At 43.0% G+C, this 14975-nt stretch overlaps 1 protein-coding gene across 1 annotated transcript in view; it reads right to left on the bottom strand.

The window, feature by feature from the left end:
• LOC121858983 overlaps positions 1-14975 on the bottom strand; it is a 105690-nt gene that overhangs the window by 28862 nt on the left and 61853 nt on the right. Inside the window, exon 4 of the mRNA XM_042355638.1 lies at positions 14079-14303. Within this exon, the coding sequence (XP_042211572.1) occupies positions 14079-14303 (225 nt within the window). The remainder of the gene's footprint in view (positions 1-14078; positions 14304-14975) is intronic.

Here is a 14975-nt window from a genome sequence, read left to right on the forward strand (position 1 = left end):
TAATGACGACAACAACAACAACAACAACAACAACAACAACAACAACACCAATAACAATAATAATAATAATAATAATAATAATAATAATAATAATAATAATAATAATAATAATAATAATAATAACAACAATGAAAACAACAATAACAACCACCACCATAGCCTCACGTAAACATTCTTCATAAATGCACAACAAGAATCTTAATACAAATTAGTATAGGAGAGACTCTTGCCAGGTAACCCATGACAGGTAGACTCTTGCCAGGTAACCCATGACAGGTAGACTCTTGCCAGGTAACCCATGACAGGTAGACTCTTGCCAGGTAACCCATGACAGGTAGACTCTTGCCAGGTAACCCATGACAGGTAGACTCTTGCCAGGTAACCCATGACAGGTAGACTCTTGCCAGGTAACCCATGATAGGTAGACTCTTGCCAGGTAACCCATGACAGGTAGACTCTTGCCAGGTAACCCATGACAGGTAGACTCTTGCCAGATAACCCATGAAAGGTTTAATATCAGGTCGTGTCTGACTCAATGATTTAAAATTTTTTTTAATATATTCAGTTGTGATGGAGAGAGCAGATAGCATTATAATGACCCGAGGAGAGGAACGTGCAGGAATTATCGGGTCATTCTTGTACTGTAAGATTAAGTAAGTTAAAAATGACCTCAAATGACCTCTTATGTGGCGATTTAAATTACCTAGAAAATGACCAAGTTTAATGTATTAATTATATGGTACAGTAATTACATATGAGTGAATACCTGAAGATTAGGCACCCCTGTTAATTTCACCTGGGGAATAAACACCATAATATTAACCTAACCTAACCTAACCTAACCTAACCGGTGCTAAATGAACGTATCTAGTTAAGGTAGAGCCTCAGTTGTTCCCTCTACGTTACTCAAGGAACTTTCTGAAGGTGGGAACAACAGGAAGAAGGCGGAGGTGGCAAACATGTCATTCCCGAGGTTAGAAAGCAAGAGAAGAACGATCAATGAAGGAAGCAGGAAGAGAAGGTTTTAATCATGCGGTAGTGGTGATGGTGGCTGGCTAGATGGATAGAGGTGGATGGGTGAAAGTAAGCAAGATGTATTTTGCTTTTGATCATGTTGCCTCCATTGTTGCAACGTGATGGAGATGAAACACTATTTCTCAATATACAGAGAGTTTCTTGGTATAACCGAGTACCTTAACTACGATGCTAATCTTTCTAGAATGATGAATTACCCTATGTATGAGGTTTTTTCACCCACCTAACCACTTACACCTCGTGCCTGAAGCTGTAAGAACGTGGCTCAATAGGTCACTTGAATTGAAATATAAGCAATGTCTAAAAATGCCTTCAAAATTACACTGAGACTCTACCTTAACTAGATACATTCCTTGAGCAAAATTCAGGTGACAAAATTACTATAATGAGGCTTTAACCTTAACTAGATACAATCACATAGCAGTAGTTAAGACACGTAATTAACCTGAGATTCTACCTTAATTAGATACATTCCCTCAGCAACAGGTAAGAGACCCCCCCAAAAAAATCAACACACTGAATCACTTAAGAAATTCGTATCCAACATTACAATCTCACCTCACATGATTTACATACAAAGTCACATTAGTATTTACAAAAACAACATTACCAAACAATAGAAAATCGCCATGTGACAAGAATACCCTATCAGAACGGCTGCCCAAGGTCGACCCTGCTGTGTTGTACCCCCCCCCCCATCACCCACCCCGCCTCTCACCCTTGTTATCAGATGCTTCTCTCAGTACACGTTACCACTTAATATATATTCAACAGGTGTCAAAACAAGTGTCAATAGTGAGTGATTAAGGTCATATATGCTCACTTAATGTTGTAAAGTAGTTTGTTAAGTGTTCTAAGTGTAAATAGTACAGTTACTTTAGAGGGAAGGTATGGTAAGGTATTATATTTAGATTACAGGTGTTGGGCAGTAGGTAAGACAGGTGTATCACAGGTAAGGCAGGTGTATCACAGGTGTTGGACAGATGGACAAACTGGACGCAGGAAAACAAAGAGTAAGAAAATATGACCGTATTACAGATTGGATACAGAATCCTTGGAAAGAATCCAGAGGAGAATGACAAGACTAATCCCGGGCATCAGGAACCTTGAGTACAGAGACAGGTTAAAGCATCTTAATTTGCACTCCCCCGAGAGACGTAGAGCGAGGGGCGACCTGATAGAAGTGTATAAGTGGAAGGCAGGGCTAAACAAAGGGGACATTACAAAGGTACTCAAACTATCCAACCAGGAGCGAACTCGTAACAATGGTTTTAAATTAGACAAATTTAGATTTAGGCGTGAAATAGGTAAACACTGGTTTGGAAACAGAGTAGTGGATGAATGGAACAAGTTACCAAATATCATCAATAACTCGAATACGCTGGATAGCTTCAAACATAGGTTGGATGCTTATATGAGCAATAGGGGTTGGGTGTAAACGGGACTGCCCAGTATGGGCCAATAGGCCCGCTGCAGTTTCCTCCATTCTTATGTTCTTAAGAATAAAAGAAAATACAAACTAACAACACACACACACACACACACAATCACGTCTCTACATCAAAAAAACTGACGTAATCCCAACTAAAAACACAACAGTTAAATCTCTCGTCATATTGCCACTCTGTCATCACGAGATAGAGGGAGGTGCGGTCGGGTCCAAGATCTTACAACAGCAACCCACCAAGTTTTACAGTTCTAGGACGCGCCAGTCAAGAGTCCAGTTAGATTGACTGTGTGTGGGTTGTGGTGGTGGTGGTGGTTGACCTGTTTGTTGGCCGCCCACTCAGTTAGCCAGTCAACCACACTACACAGTCACGCCCACCACCACCACATACCTTCCTCAGTCACTCACCCATAAAACGTTTCTAAATTTCTGTTAGAGAGAGAGAGAGAGAGATGCCTTCAATAGTGTGGCCATGTTTCCAGAGGGGTGGCCAAGCCTATAATAATGTGGCCATATCTTCAATAATGTGGCCAAGCCTCTAATACTGTGGCCAAACCCTTCAATAGAATGGCCAGGTATAACACCTTCCTTACACCCCATTTACTCGTATGTTACCTATCGTGCTGTACGCAATACCTTACACACACACACACACACACACACACACACACACACACACACACACACACACACACACGGTAAAAAAAAGATATACAGTTAGTTTATTAATTAAGACTTGAGAAGGCTCGACCACACACCTCCGATACGACAATCACAAGGAAGACGTAAAAAAACACCTGAAGATTAACTCCCCTTACCTTATATCACCTGTAGATTAACCACCCTAACACTACCTGGGGGATTAGGTTAGGGTTAGGTTAGGGTTAGGTTAGGGTTAGGTTAGGGTTAGGTTAGGGTAGCGTTAGGGTGGTTAAGCTTCAGGTGATCTAGACGTCAGACAGGAGGCTATAATCTCACATCCTGTTATGTCTGGTGGAATACACGACAAAAACTTAACCGTACGAAGAAGAAGAAAAAAGACGGGGAAAACGATGACGAGGACTAACGAAGACGATAAAGAAGACAATGATAAGAACGACGATGATGACGAAAAATGACGATGAACATGACGATGCCAGACTAGTCACAACAGCACCACGATACCATAGAAAACGTACGACCTAAAAAAAAATTCCCATTTTCTATAATCCCGATAAATGATGTAAACAAACACTAATGATACTTTATAATCTGACCCATTTAGTGTGTGTGTGTGTGTGTGTGTGTGTGTGTGTCGTCGGTGGGAACTTTAACACCCACAGCACAGCATACACGGGGCACAAGCACACAACACCTACCTGACAACATCTGCCCACATACAGGCACATATATACATGTTCCCCACACACACACACATAGCTCTCCTACACTAATATAAATATGAACGTATATATTTTCTCACACACACACACACACACACACACACACACACACACACACACACACACACACACACACACACACACACACACACACACACACACACACACACACACACACACACACACACACACACACACACACACACACACACACACACACACACACACACGTAAGAACAAATGGAAAACTGTTGGGAAATACAAGGTGAACCAGCTGTGGTAACTGAATGATGGGTGGGTGGGTGTGGGTGGGGTGGGTGGGTGGGTGGGTGGGTGGGTGGGTGGGAGGTGGGTGGGTGGGTGGGGTGGTAGGTGTAGGTGGATAAATTACACGTGAACGGGTGGGTGGGAGGGTTCTGTTAAGTAGGTGGGTAGTTGGGCGGGTGTACGGGTGGGTGGAGGTCAACAGAGGAGGATGGGTGGGTGGGTGGGTGGCCTCTCTTTTCCAACATGAATGGATGGGCGGTGTAAAGGAAGTGGGTGGGTGGGGCGTAGTAAGTATGGGGGGTGGGACAAAGAAAAGAAGTCTGTGTGTGTGTTTGAACGGGGACACACACACACACACACACACACACACACACACACACACACACACACACACACACAGTATACAAGGTCACAAAACGAGGAACTGGAACGATACTCCGAGAAGGAAAGGGAAAGGGTCAGAGAGAGAGAGAGAGAGAGAGAGAGAGGAGAGAGAGAGAGAGAGAGAGAGAGAGAGAGAGACCATCGAAAACAGAAACAAAATAAAAAATAAAAAGACAATTAATAAATAAATAAAAAACAATAAAGAAGAAAACAAATAAATAAATAAATAAAATATCACAATGAAAAGGATAAACAAAATGTGTTGGGAAATACTGACAAGAGACGTTAAGTGACGAGAGAGAGGAAAGAAGGAGGATATCTCGTTAAAAGGGAGGATATCTCGTTAAAAGGGAGGATATCTCGTTAAAAGGGAGGATATCTCGTTAAAAGGGAGGATATCTCGTTAAAAGGGAGGATATCTCGTTAAAAGGGAGGATATCACGTACAACAAACACTATTCACAAAATATAAGTATCTCTTTGAATAAACGAATAAGGGAGAATATAACTTACAGTAGAAGGGAGACTATTTCACACAGCGTCCAGGAGAGAGAGAGAGAGAGAGAGAGAGACGTAGGGTGACTCAGCTAAAGGGAGGGAAGTGGGCGTTTGGAGGTGTGGGAGGAAGAGGGGGAAGACGAGTTGTAGGTGCGTGACCGTGGCGAGGAGAAAAGAGGGAGAGGGGGGTGAGAGGGAGGGGTGAGAGGGGGGGAGGGTGAGAGGGAGGGGGGAAGAAGAGAAAATGGGAAACAGGGATTGGACAGGGAGGGAGGGGAGGGCAGAGAGAGAGAGAGAGAGAGAGAGAGAGAGAGAGAGAGAGAGGGTGACTCAGCTAAAGGGAGGGAAGTGGGCGTTTGGAGGTGTGGGAGGAAGAGGGGGAAGACGAGTTGTAGGTGCGTGACCGTGGCGAGGAGAAAAGAGGGAGAGGGGGGTGAGAGGGAGGGGTGAGAGGGGGGGAGGGTGAGAGGGAGGGGGGAAGAAGAGAAAATGGGAAACAGGGATTGGACAGGGAGGGAGGGGAGGGCAGGGTGAGAGAGAGAGAGAGAGAGAGAGAGAGAGAGTGTACCCGTTGACTGACCATCACTTAACCCACACGCAAACACACCTGTCCCGTTCCCACACACACACCTGCCGCCTCCACCGTGACACATCCGTCCTGTACACACACACGCACACCTGTACATACACACATACATTAATTATAGTCAAGTTTATTTATCCTCAACTGTACATATTTACACCCAAGATCTACACAGAGCTTAAATACGTACATATTGACACGTACACACATGAGTACCTCCAGGCATGTGCATATAATTACATCCACAATGGGAAACATTCGCACAGTCATGTAGATACAGTCATGACAATACAGGTGTACACAGATGAGCTCCCAGACATGTACACGAAGACATACAGACACTCACATCCGTCCTGTACACACACACGCACACCTGTACATACACACATACATTAATTATAGTCAAGTTTATTTATCCTCAACTGTACATATTTACACCCAAGATCTACACAGAGCTTAAATACGTACATATTGACACGTACACACATGAGTACCTCCAGGCATGTGCATATAATTACATCCACAATGGGAAACATTCGCACAGTCATGTAGATACAGTCATGACAATACAGGTGTACACAGATGAGCTCCCAGACATGTACACGAAGACATACAGACACTCAGACACGTACACATAGATAAGCAGACACATACACACAGACACGTACACGAAGGCATGCATACACTCAGAGATGTACACAGACAAGCAGACACGTACACATGTAGACACTCAAACACGTACACGAAGAAAAGAGACACAGACACGTACACAGAGACACGTCCACAGCAACACCCTGAATTCCAGAGAGAAAACCACAGCTGAGTGATGTGTCTGGCACCATGTACACACTATTTTGAGTCATGTACACCTAGCAAGACTCTCACGTACACAGACAGGGTGTACATGGATGCAAACATACGCACACACGTACAGAGAATACACAGGTACCCGCATAACGTATATCTTAAACACACACACACACACACACACTACAATACGGCTTGCCTCTCCCCACACCTCTCCCTCCTCTCCCCACACCTCTCCTATCCTTTCCCTCACACCAACACGTCTCTCCCTCCTTTCACCCCCACACCTCTCCCTCCTCTCCCCACACCTCTCCCTCCTTTCCCTCACGTCTCACCCCCCTCCCCACACCTCCCCACCCCTCCCCAACACCACAACAAGAGCCCAACACTGACCAGCCTCTAAGAACACAGACAATGAAACCAACACGAAGAAAAAAAAAATATTGTTAAAAAAAAAAAGCCCACCTCGCTGTTGTATACGAAGCTTTTGTTATACAGTGTGTTGTGGCTTCGGTAGCGTAATGTTTAAGTGGTAAATTCCGCTTAGCAATAACAGCAAACAATAGTAAGTTTAACAAAAGCGATGTTGTTGGAAATTAAATAAAAGAGCATCGGTATTTTTGACATAAACAAGAGCTAATTATTAAAAAAAAAGACATTATATAATACTGTGTTGGTATTTTCCCACGTTAAAATATCTCAAGGACAATTATTACAGAACCATTGTAAGAAATACGTCCAGATGCAGGAATATTGGAGCATTTTAGTGGGAGACTCTTTTAAAATGGATGGGATGGCTGGTGGCTTGGTGTGAGGGGGAATACAGGGACAGGCACACCGAGAGGAAGACAGAGAGGAAAGAAGAAGAAGAATAAGAAGAAGAAGAAGGAGAAGAGCAGTAGGAGGAGAAGGAGGAGGAGAAGCTAAGTGTGTGTGTGTGTGTGTGTGTGTGTACAGCCCGTCACCCACAAAGCAAGAGGTGTGAAATTAAATAACTCCTGTACCAGAACTGTAAATGGATGCTTAAACTCTCAACTAATTTATTTTTATTTACTTTAAAGTGATAATAAAGTCTTAATTGTTTATTTATTTTTATAGTTATTTAAATAATTTATTGATGGAATGTTGTTGTTGCTGTGTTAGATAAATAAACACACACACACACACACACACACACACACACACACACACACACACACACACACACACACACACACACACACACACACACACACACACACACACACACACACACACACACACACACACACACACACACACAATTTCCTAATCACCAGAGCGAGGAAATGCTTCAATATAATTAATATTATTAGACCAAAAAGTAAAAAAGAAAAACATATTTGCTTTTCCATTCACAACATCTGGGTAAACCAAGATGGCGTCTCTCTCTAACCTTCCTGGAGCCGAGTTAAAAGCCACAATTTTGACTTGGGATTCAGAAGTACTGTATATTAAATGCTTTCCTCCAATTAGTGTTTAGTGAATGTATCTAGATAGAGTCTCAGGTATCACTTTGACGCCATTTTGGATGTATTTTTTTTAATTTGTAAATCCAGCCAATCAGGTGCGTTCTTTGCCTTAAACCAACCAGTCAAGGAAGTTATTTGCCTTAAGTCAGCCAATCAGGTGCATTATTTACCTTAAACCAACCAATCACATGCGTTCTTTGCCTTAAACCAACCAGTCACTGTGAACCTAGACATCAGGGGTTTAAGTTTTATCTCAAGTAGTCGTAAGTTATATTGACCTTTACGCCTACTTAAACCAAACCCATAAAAAAAACCTGACTATCCCTAAAGGTTTATTGCACTTGACCTTACATGGTATGAGAGAGAGAGAGAGAGAGAGAGAGAGAGAGAGAGAGAGAGAGAGAGAGAGAGAGATTTTCTTTGGTATATCTAAATTTCATAGTTAAGTAATCCATCGATTTTTTTTTGTCATATAAACTAAAAAAAAAATTAATGTAAAAAAAAATATGTTTGATGAAATTAGTAATGTTAATCGGATGTTATTTGGTGGTAAAAATCAATGGCACTTCGAAACCAATGTCAGTACCAGTATTACCTGTCCTTAGTGCCACCTTTAACCTGTCATCAGTGCCACAGCCAGGTACAAAAACATCACAAACAATATCATTATTTATATTCTACCCAAAATACAAAAGACAATTAATCGTATATAGTGTTTATGAAGGCCGCCATGTTGTCTACGTCTCACACAGAGGCCACAACTCACAGGTAAACTCTAACGAACTCCTATTTGGTATCAGTTATCTTCTACTGTATTATCAAGTTTCATTTCAATACGTCAATTCGTTCTTGAGTTACGAAGAGAAACCTAACACGTGACGGATGGGCGGACGGACACGGGTACCTAAAACCTTTATATGTCTGGTATGAACACAAAAACCCACGGTGTAATCAGTCAGTGGGGAGGGGAGAGAAGGTCGTGGTACAGAAACATGAGCAAACTTACCGAGAGAGAAGAACAGAGCTGCAGCCAGAATCCCAGAGCTGAGGTTGGCGCTCCAGGGATGGGACAACGCGATAGTCAACACAGCCAAACACAAGGCAAACATGGCGACGGAAGTGGTGGTTCTTGGTTCCATTTTCTCGATGCCATCCTCGCCACTCGTTTCCTCCCCTTCGTCTGTATTGTTTCCGGTGGAGGTTTGAGCTTCAGGTGAGGTGGTGTTCGTCAGGCAGGTGTTGCTTATCGTTCTGCTAGTGTCTTCCTCAGTGGATACCTTAACGCGTGGTTGGTGTAAAGGTTCCATTGAATGCGTCTCATCGGTGCCGTCACGCTTCAGTAAAAGGTCGGTGGCTGTGTTAGGAGTGACGGCGAAATTTTGGCATGTTAGTTCAGCGTCGTTAACCTGTGAGAACTTCCTAGGATGGTCGGTGACAGTTTCAGGAGCTGTGTTAACGGTGGTTGACCTCGTCTTGTGGTCATCCGATGGAATCACTGTCTGCTTGAAAATGATACTTGCTTCTTGTTTATAAATTGGAGAGTGACCGTCACTTACCTGGGCCATACGTGGGGTGGTTATTCCATTTGTCTGGTGCCTCAACGAGGTGGGACTGACCATGACGCCAGAATCAGTGCCCAGAGGAGGAATGACTACACTCAGCTTGAAGTTTCCCCAGTGTCCATCTACTGTACCTCCAGCATGGCCATTGAGTTCCCCAGCATGGCCATTGAGTTCCCCAGCATGGCCATTGAGTTCTCCAGCAAGGCCAATGAGTTCTCCAGCATGGCCATTGAGTTCTTCAGCATGGCCGTTGTGTTCTCCAGCATGGCTATTGAGTTCTCCAGCATGACCGTTGATTTCTCCAGCATGGCCGTTGTGTTCTCCAGCATGGCCATTGAGTTCTCCAGCATGACCGTTGATTTCTCCAGCATGGCCGTTGTGTTCTCCAGCATGGCCCTTGAGATCTCCAGCATGGGCCTTGGGATCTCCAGCATGGCCATTGAGATCTCCAGGTTGGCCACACTTTAATGTCTTGTCAATAAATAAGTCAGTAAGGCTTTGGACTCTTCCCTTACCGGCCGGCTTCCTGGGGCTACAGGCAAGACTCTTCATGTTTCCATTATCTGTGTATAAGCGACCATTTAAGAGCTGACACTTCATAATCCTCGGCTCACCATCAACGACGTCATCACCATCATCACCATCCCTATTGCCTGCGGTGTAAGATCCGTTAAGCATGTCACCGACAGCACCTTTCATTCCACCGACAGAAGCTTCATTTTCCAGGCTGTCAACTCTCAGAACTTGGGGTTTAGACGGCTGAATGGGCTGTTGTATGAGCAAGGAAGGTGCAGCCATGTTGACCACTCCGGGATACTGATCTTTGAAGTCGATATGATTTTCCAGCAGCTGTTGTTCTTGTTGACAAAGTTTCAGAGATGTCTTCAGGCGTCAGCAGTCAGCTTCAGGGCGTGAATATAATCTAAGCCACCAAGATGCTTCACATAATATTCCATAACACAGTCACTTAACACGTGAGAAATAGAGTCACTGATTTACTTGAGGAAGACAGCTATGCCTCCGGGGCGGTCGGGGTCCAGGCGGGGAGTGAGCGCGAGGCAAGCTGGATCTCGGCCTGGAGTGCTGGAAGGGGGAAATCTACCCCCTTCGTTGCTTTTCCTACAGAGCTGCTCGCACGACCGTAGCGGAAGAGAGACCTGCGTTACAATGAAGTAGCTCTCTGAAACCCTCTCTCTTTTTTTTTAACACCACCAAGTTTTTTTAAGGAATTTTCTCTCGAGTAACACACACAGGTTCCCATCGGTCACTAGCGGTCAATTTCCTCATACAGACGATGACAAACACACCTTCACTACTTCAGTCTCAAGTATCCATCATTCCACGCCTCTCACTCGCTTCAAACACAGCCCAACACACCTCTAACATATCTTCCCGTTGTTCCTCTACAGCTGACATGATCTGCACCTTCAGGAGAGAGGGGAAAGAAGCTCTCCTCTCACCTTCTTCAACTGAGTGGTCTTATTCTTCCTTCTCTGAGTCTAGCTAGAACTAATGCCTTGAAATTCGTATCTAGAGAGAATTAAAACCTCCCTCACTCTCTCCACCAACAATATGACGAAATATCTCACACCGCCATTCCAAAAAAAACAAAACATCAACACCAAGATTAGAGTGTCAGCACCATGATGGCACAAGAGAACAAACAAGACAGTTATGAATTGTTGAGGTCATAAAGCTTGTTAGGTCAGAGACAACAACAAACAAACAACAAACAAACAACAAAACAATACATATTACGTGTACATATGAATCTATCGTACATATTTACACAACATATGTTTATTTACTAGCATCAGGACCATGTTGGAGGTAAACACGAACTAGCTGAAGCGGTGAGTGTAAATTCTCGTTAGTGTAACCCGGTGTTAACACAGTATAGGCAGCTGGCCACTAGGAACGGTCCCTTGAATAGAAACTTAAGGGGCTTGGGTGGTGGGGGGTTAAGGGGATGGGGGAAATGGGATAAGGGAGGGGAAGGTGGGAGAAGGGGAAGGTGGAAGGGGTAAGGTGGAGAAGGAGAAAATGGTGGGGGTTAAGGGGAGGAGGGGGAAAATATAGAAGATTAAAGGGGAAAAAGAGAGAGGGGGTTAAGGGGGATGAAGGTGGAGGGGGAGTTAACAGAGCAGAAACTCCATCACTCCGCCATTACACTTGAACCTGACAGTCAGGTAGTTTAACGCCTCGCTTCCATCAGTTAACCTATTTTTTATCGCCAACTGCATCATTCTTCACTAACACACACACACACACACACACACACACTGTATATGTCACTGAGTGGAGTAAGATGTTGGCTTCATATCATTAGAGAGAGAGAGAGAGAGGAAGGAAGAGGAATGAAAGCACTGTAGCATGAAGGGGAGGGAGCAACGTAGATTATAACCTGGGAGGGAGCTTCCGAGAGAGAGAGAGAGAGAGAGAGAGAGAGAGAGAGAGAAAATGTATTCAGTAAGTTCTGCCGTAACAAAAAGAAAACGTTAGCCACTAATTAACACACACACACACACACACACACACACACACACACACACACACACACACACACTAAAAAGTTCCATTAAATTTCTGTACAATATAACGCGTCAGACACTTACACCGTGACACACACAACGTCATCTGCTCCGACTCGGTGAAAAGTGTGATTTATGGAACACTGGTACGTGACTTAAACCCACAGACAGACAGACAGACAGACAGACAGACAGACAGACAGACAGACAGACAGACAGACAGAGACAGACAGACAGACAGACAGACGACAGGTCAAGTAGATCTGTATCATGATCTCCTCTCGTCTGTCATGAAACTGTGGGGACTTCTCTTAATATGTTCAAGCTTAAAACGTTATTCTAAGCTTACTCGACCTGGAAATGTGTTCATCGTGACCTAAGCTGACCCGGAAAAGTATACAATGTGATCTAAGCTGACTCGAAAATGCATTCATCCTGACCTTAGGTGACCTGGAAACGCGCTGATATTGACCTAATCTAAACAAGAAATATTTTGAACTTGACTTAAGCTAATACAGGAGACATGTTGATCTTGACCTAAGTTACCTCAGAATCGTTTGACCTTGACCTATGATGACCCAGAAATGCGTTGACTGATTCAGAAATGTCACGACCTTTCACCCAGACCTTCCCGAGGTTACCTGTTCAACCACGACCAGGTGTGATTTCCTCCGAGAAGTTTAAATACAAGTACAAATAAATCACCTGAAGATTAGCGCCCCCCCCCCTAACATTTAACCTGATAAGTAATCAACCTCAGCTCGTCCTTATTTACACAGCTCGACCTAATACTTCAAACCTCGACCTAACACTTGTAATTCCTCAAGTGTGAATACTAATTAACAAGGGAGTGAGGAATATAGCTTTTATTTCTCACCAAGTAAATTAAATAACATTAACATTCCTCTAACACACTGTATAACGTAGGCTACTATACTGTATTTACCTGTAATATCTACCCTGTAATCCCCAATAACATCCCCTGTAAATCCTGTAATCTCCATAACTAAATAAATTTCAGGTAGAATTTGTAATCGACCTGGAAGATAAAACTGTGAGAGCGTGAAGGAGTTTTAATTCAGATACCTTCACTATTCCTCCCCCTTCACCGGCACATTCACCAGCCTTTGTTACGTGAATTCAATTGTTATCAAATGCCACCGTTAGTTTTAAAATAGATAATGATATAACTTGATTTTTATTCTGGTAATAGGGTTAATTTTATGAGGCCAAATTGGTTATACGTATAATTAATTTAAATTTGTCTTGAGTCAATTTTTTAAAAGATCTATTGAATTTTTAGCCTCGAGAGATTTTTATACACCAGTTAGTTTCCAGAATAAATTAGAATATTAAGTTTATCTCTCTCCATTGTTGGGTTTTTAATCTAAAGGTCAGATGATGAAAAGCAGCTTTGAAACGCCAAGTTAATTTTTTGTTTAAATGCCTTTATTTACTCTTCATTGTATACTGTATTTTGTTTGGAATTTATGTATTTATTGAAACTAATTCTTGTAACTCAACTTTACCAGTGAGAAATGTTGATGAAAGTATTATATATTAATTTATACTTTGGAACAATGACTTATGTTAAAATATGTTAAATGTTATATATCATCAATTAGAATTTTGAGTTGAATTACAGACGCTGGATGTGTGGAAAATTTAAAATATTCTTTATATCAGAATAAACACGGCAGTAATAATTCTGTTTAAGATTTTTCAGTCAGAATTATTTTAAAAGACACCTCCCCTCCCCCCGCCATTGCAGTGAAAAGTCTAAATACTTCAGGCTACGCTAAGCTCACCATCGCAGTAAAAGAAAACTTGACGACGGATCCAACAGAGAAAACGAATTCCATCCTAAGCACTTTTATAGGGAGGACTTGCATAAAATATAGTCCTACACCAACACGTACAGACAATTGAATATATAGTAATTGAAATACACATGTAAATAAATTCACGAAATAAAACCCCCCCAGATAAACAACGCTTATAACACAGTAGGACTTCAACAGCCACCGAGTCACAGCTTCTATAACTTAACAACCCCCCCCCCGAACCCAATAGTGTGTGTCTATCGTACTCACCCTCGCTGTGTATCCCTGAGCTGGCACAGTCCTCCTCGCCGTAGTGTTCTGATCCTCCTGACGAGTGAGTGTCGCCCTCTGCCGACCCGATGCCCTCAGAGCCGTCCAGCGAGCGCCTCTCACCCTTCAGGCCGTAGGTGATGTCCACTTCCCTCTGGAGGTCGTCCTCGGAGACGTGCGAGCTGCAATAGTCTTCCTCGGGTTCTTCGAGTATGACTTCAAGACCTGCTGGAGAAGAAGGCATGGTAATTATAATCTGTTTGACTGAAGTAATAGCATAAATTTAGGCATAGAAATAAGTCTTAAATATTTCACAGCGGTAAAATAGACGTCTATAAGGTTACAGTATATGAATTTCCAGTATATATTTGTAAAACGGCGCTAGATTACAAATACATCAGTCCACCATACTAGATTTAAAGAACGGGAAGAAACAGCTTACGTTTTCTTTAATAAGCGTCCAGAGAGCGCTAAGTCAGTACCCATTGTTTACGGGTTATTTGTCAACTCTCTCAAACAATAACTATCGTCCTATTTGTTCTAGTACTGTGTGTGTGTATGTGTGTGTGTGTGTGTATGTGTGTGTGTGTGTGTGTGTGTTTGGGAGAGTATAAGGTTATTTACATGGGAGGATAATTTGCATATTACGGAACATCTTTGAAGTATTTTAGGACTGGATAATTTCTCATCAGTACACAATACAACATGGAGGACCTACAACACACACACACACGTCACGACCTACCTCACACACACGTCACGACCTACCTCGCACACACGTCACGACCTGCAACACGATCTATCACACACACACACACACGTCACGACCTACAACACGATCTATCACACACACACACACGTCACGACCTACCTCACGCACACGTCACGACCTACCTC

Source organism: Homarus americanus, unplaced genomic scaffold (assembly GCF_018991925.1).
Source record: "Homarus americanus isolate GMGI-L3 unplaced genomic scaffold, GMGI_Hamer_2.0 scaffold55805, whole genome shotgun sequence".
Classification (NCBI taxonomy): Eukaryota; Metazoa; Arthropoda; class Malacostraca; order Decapoda; family Nephropidae; genus Homarus; species Homarus americanus.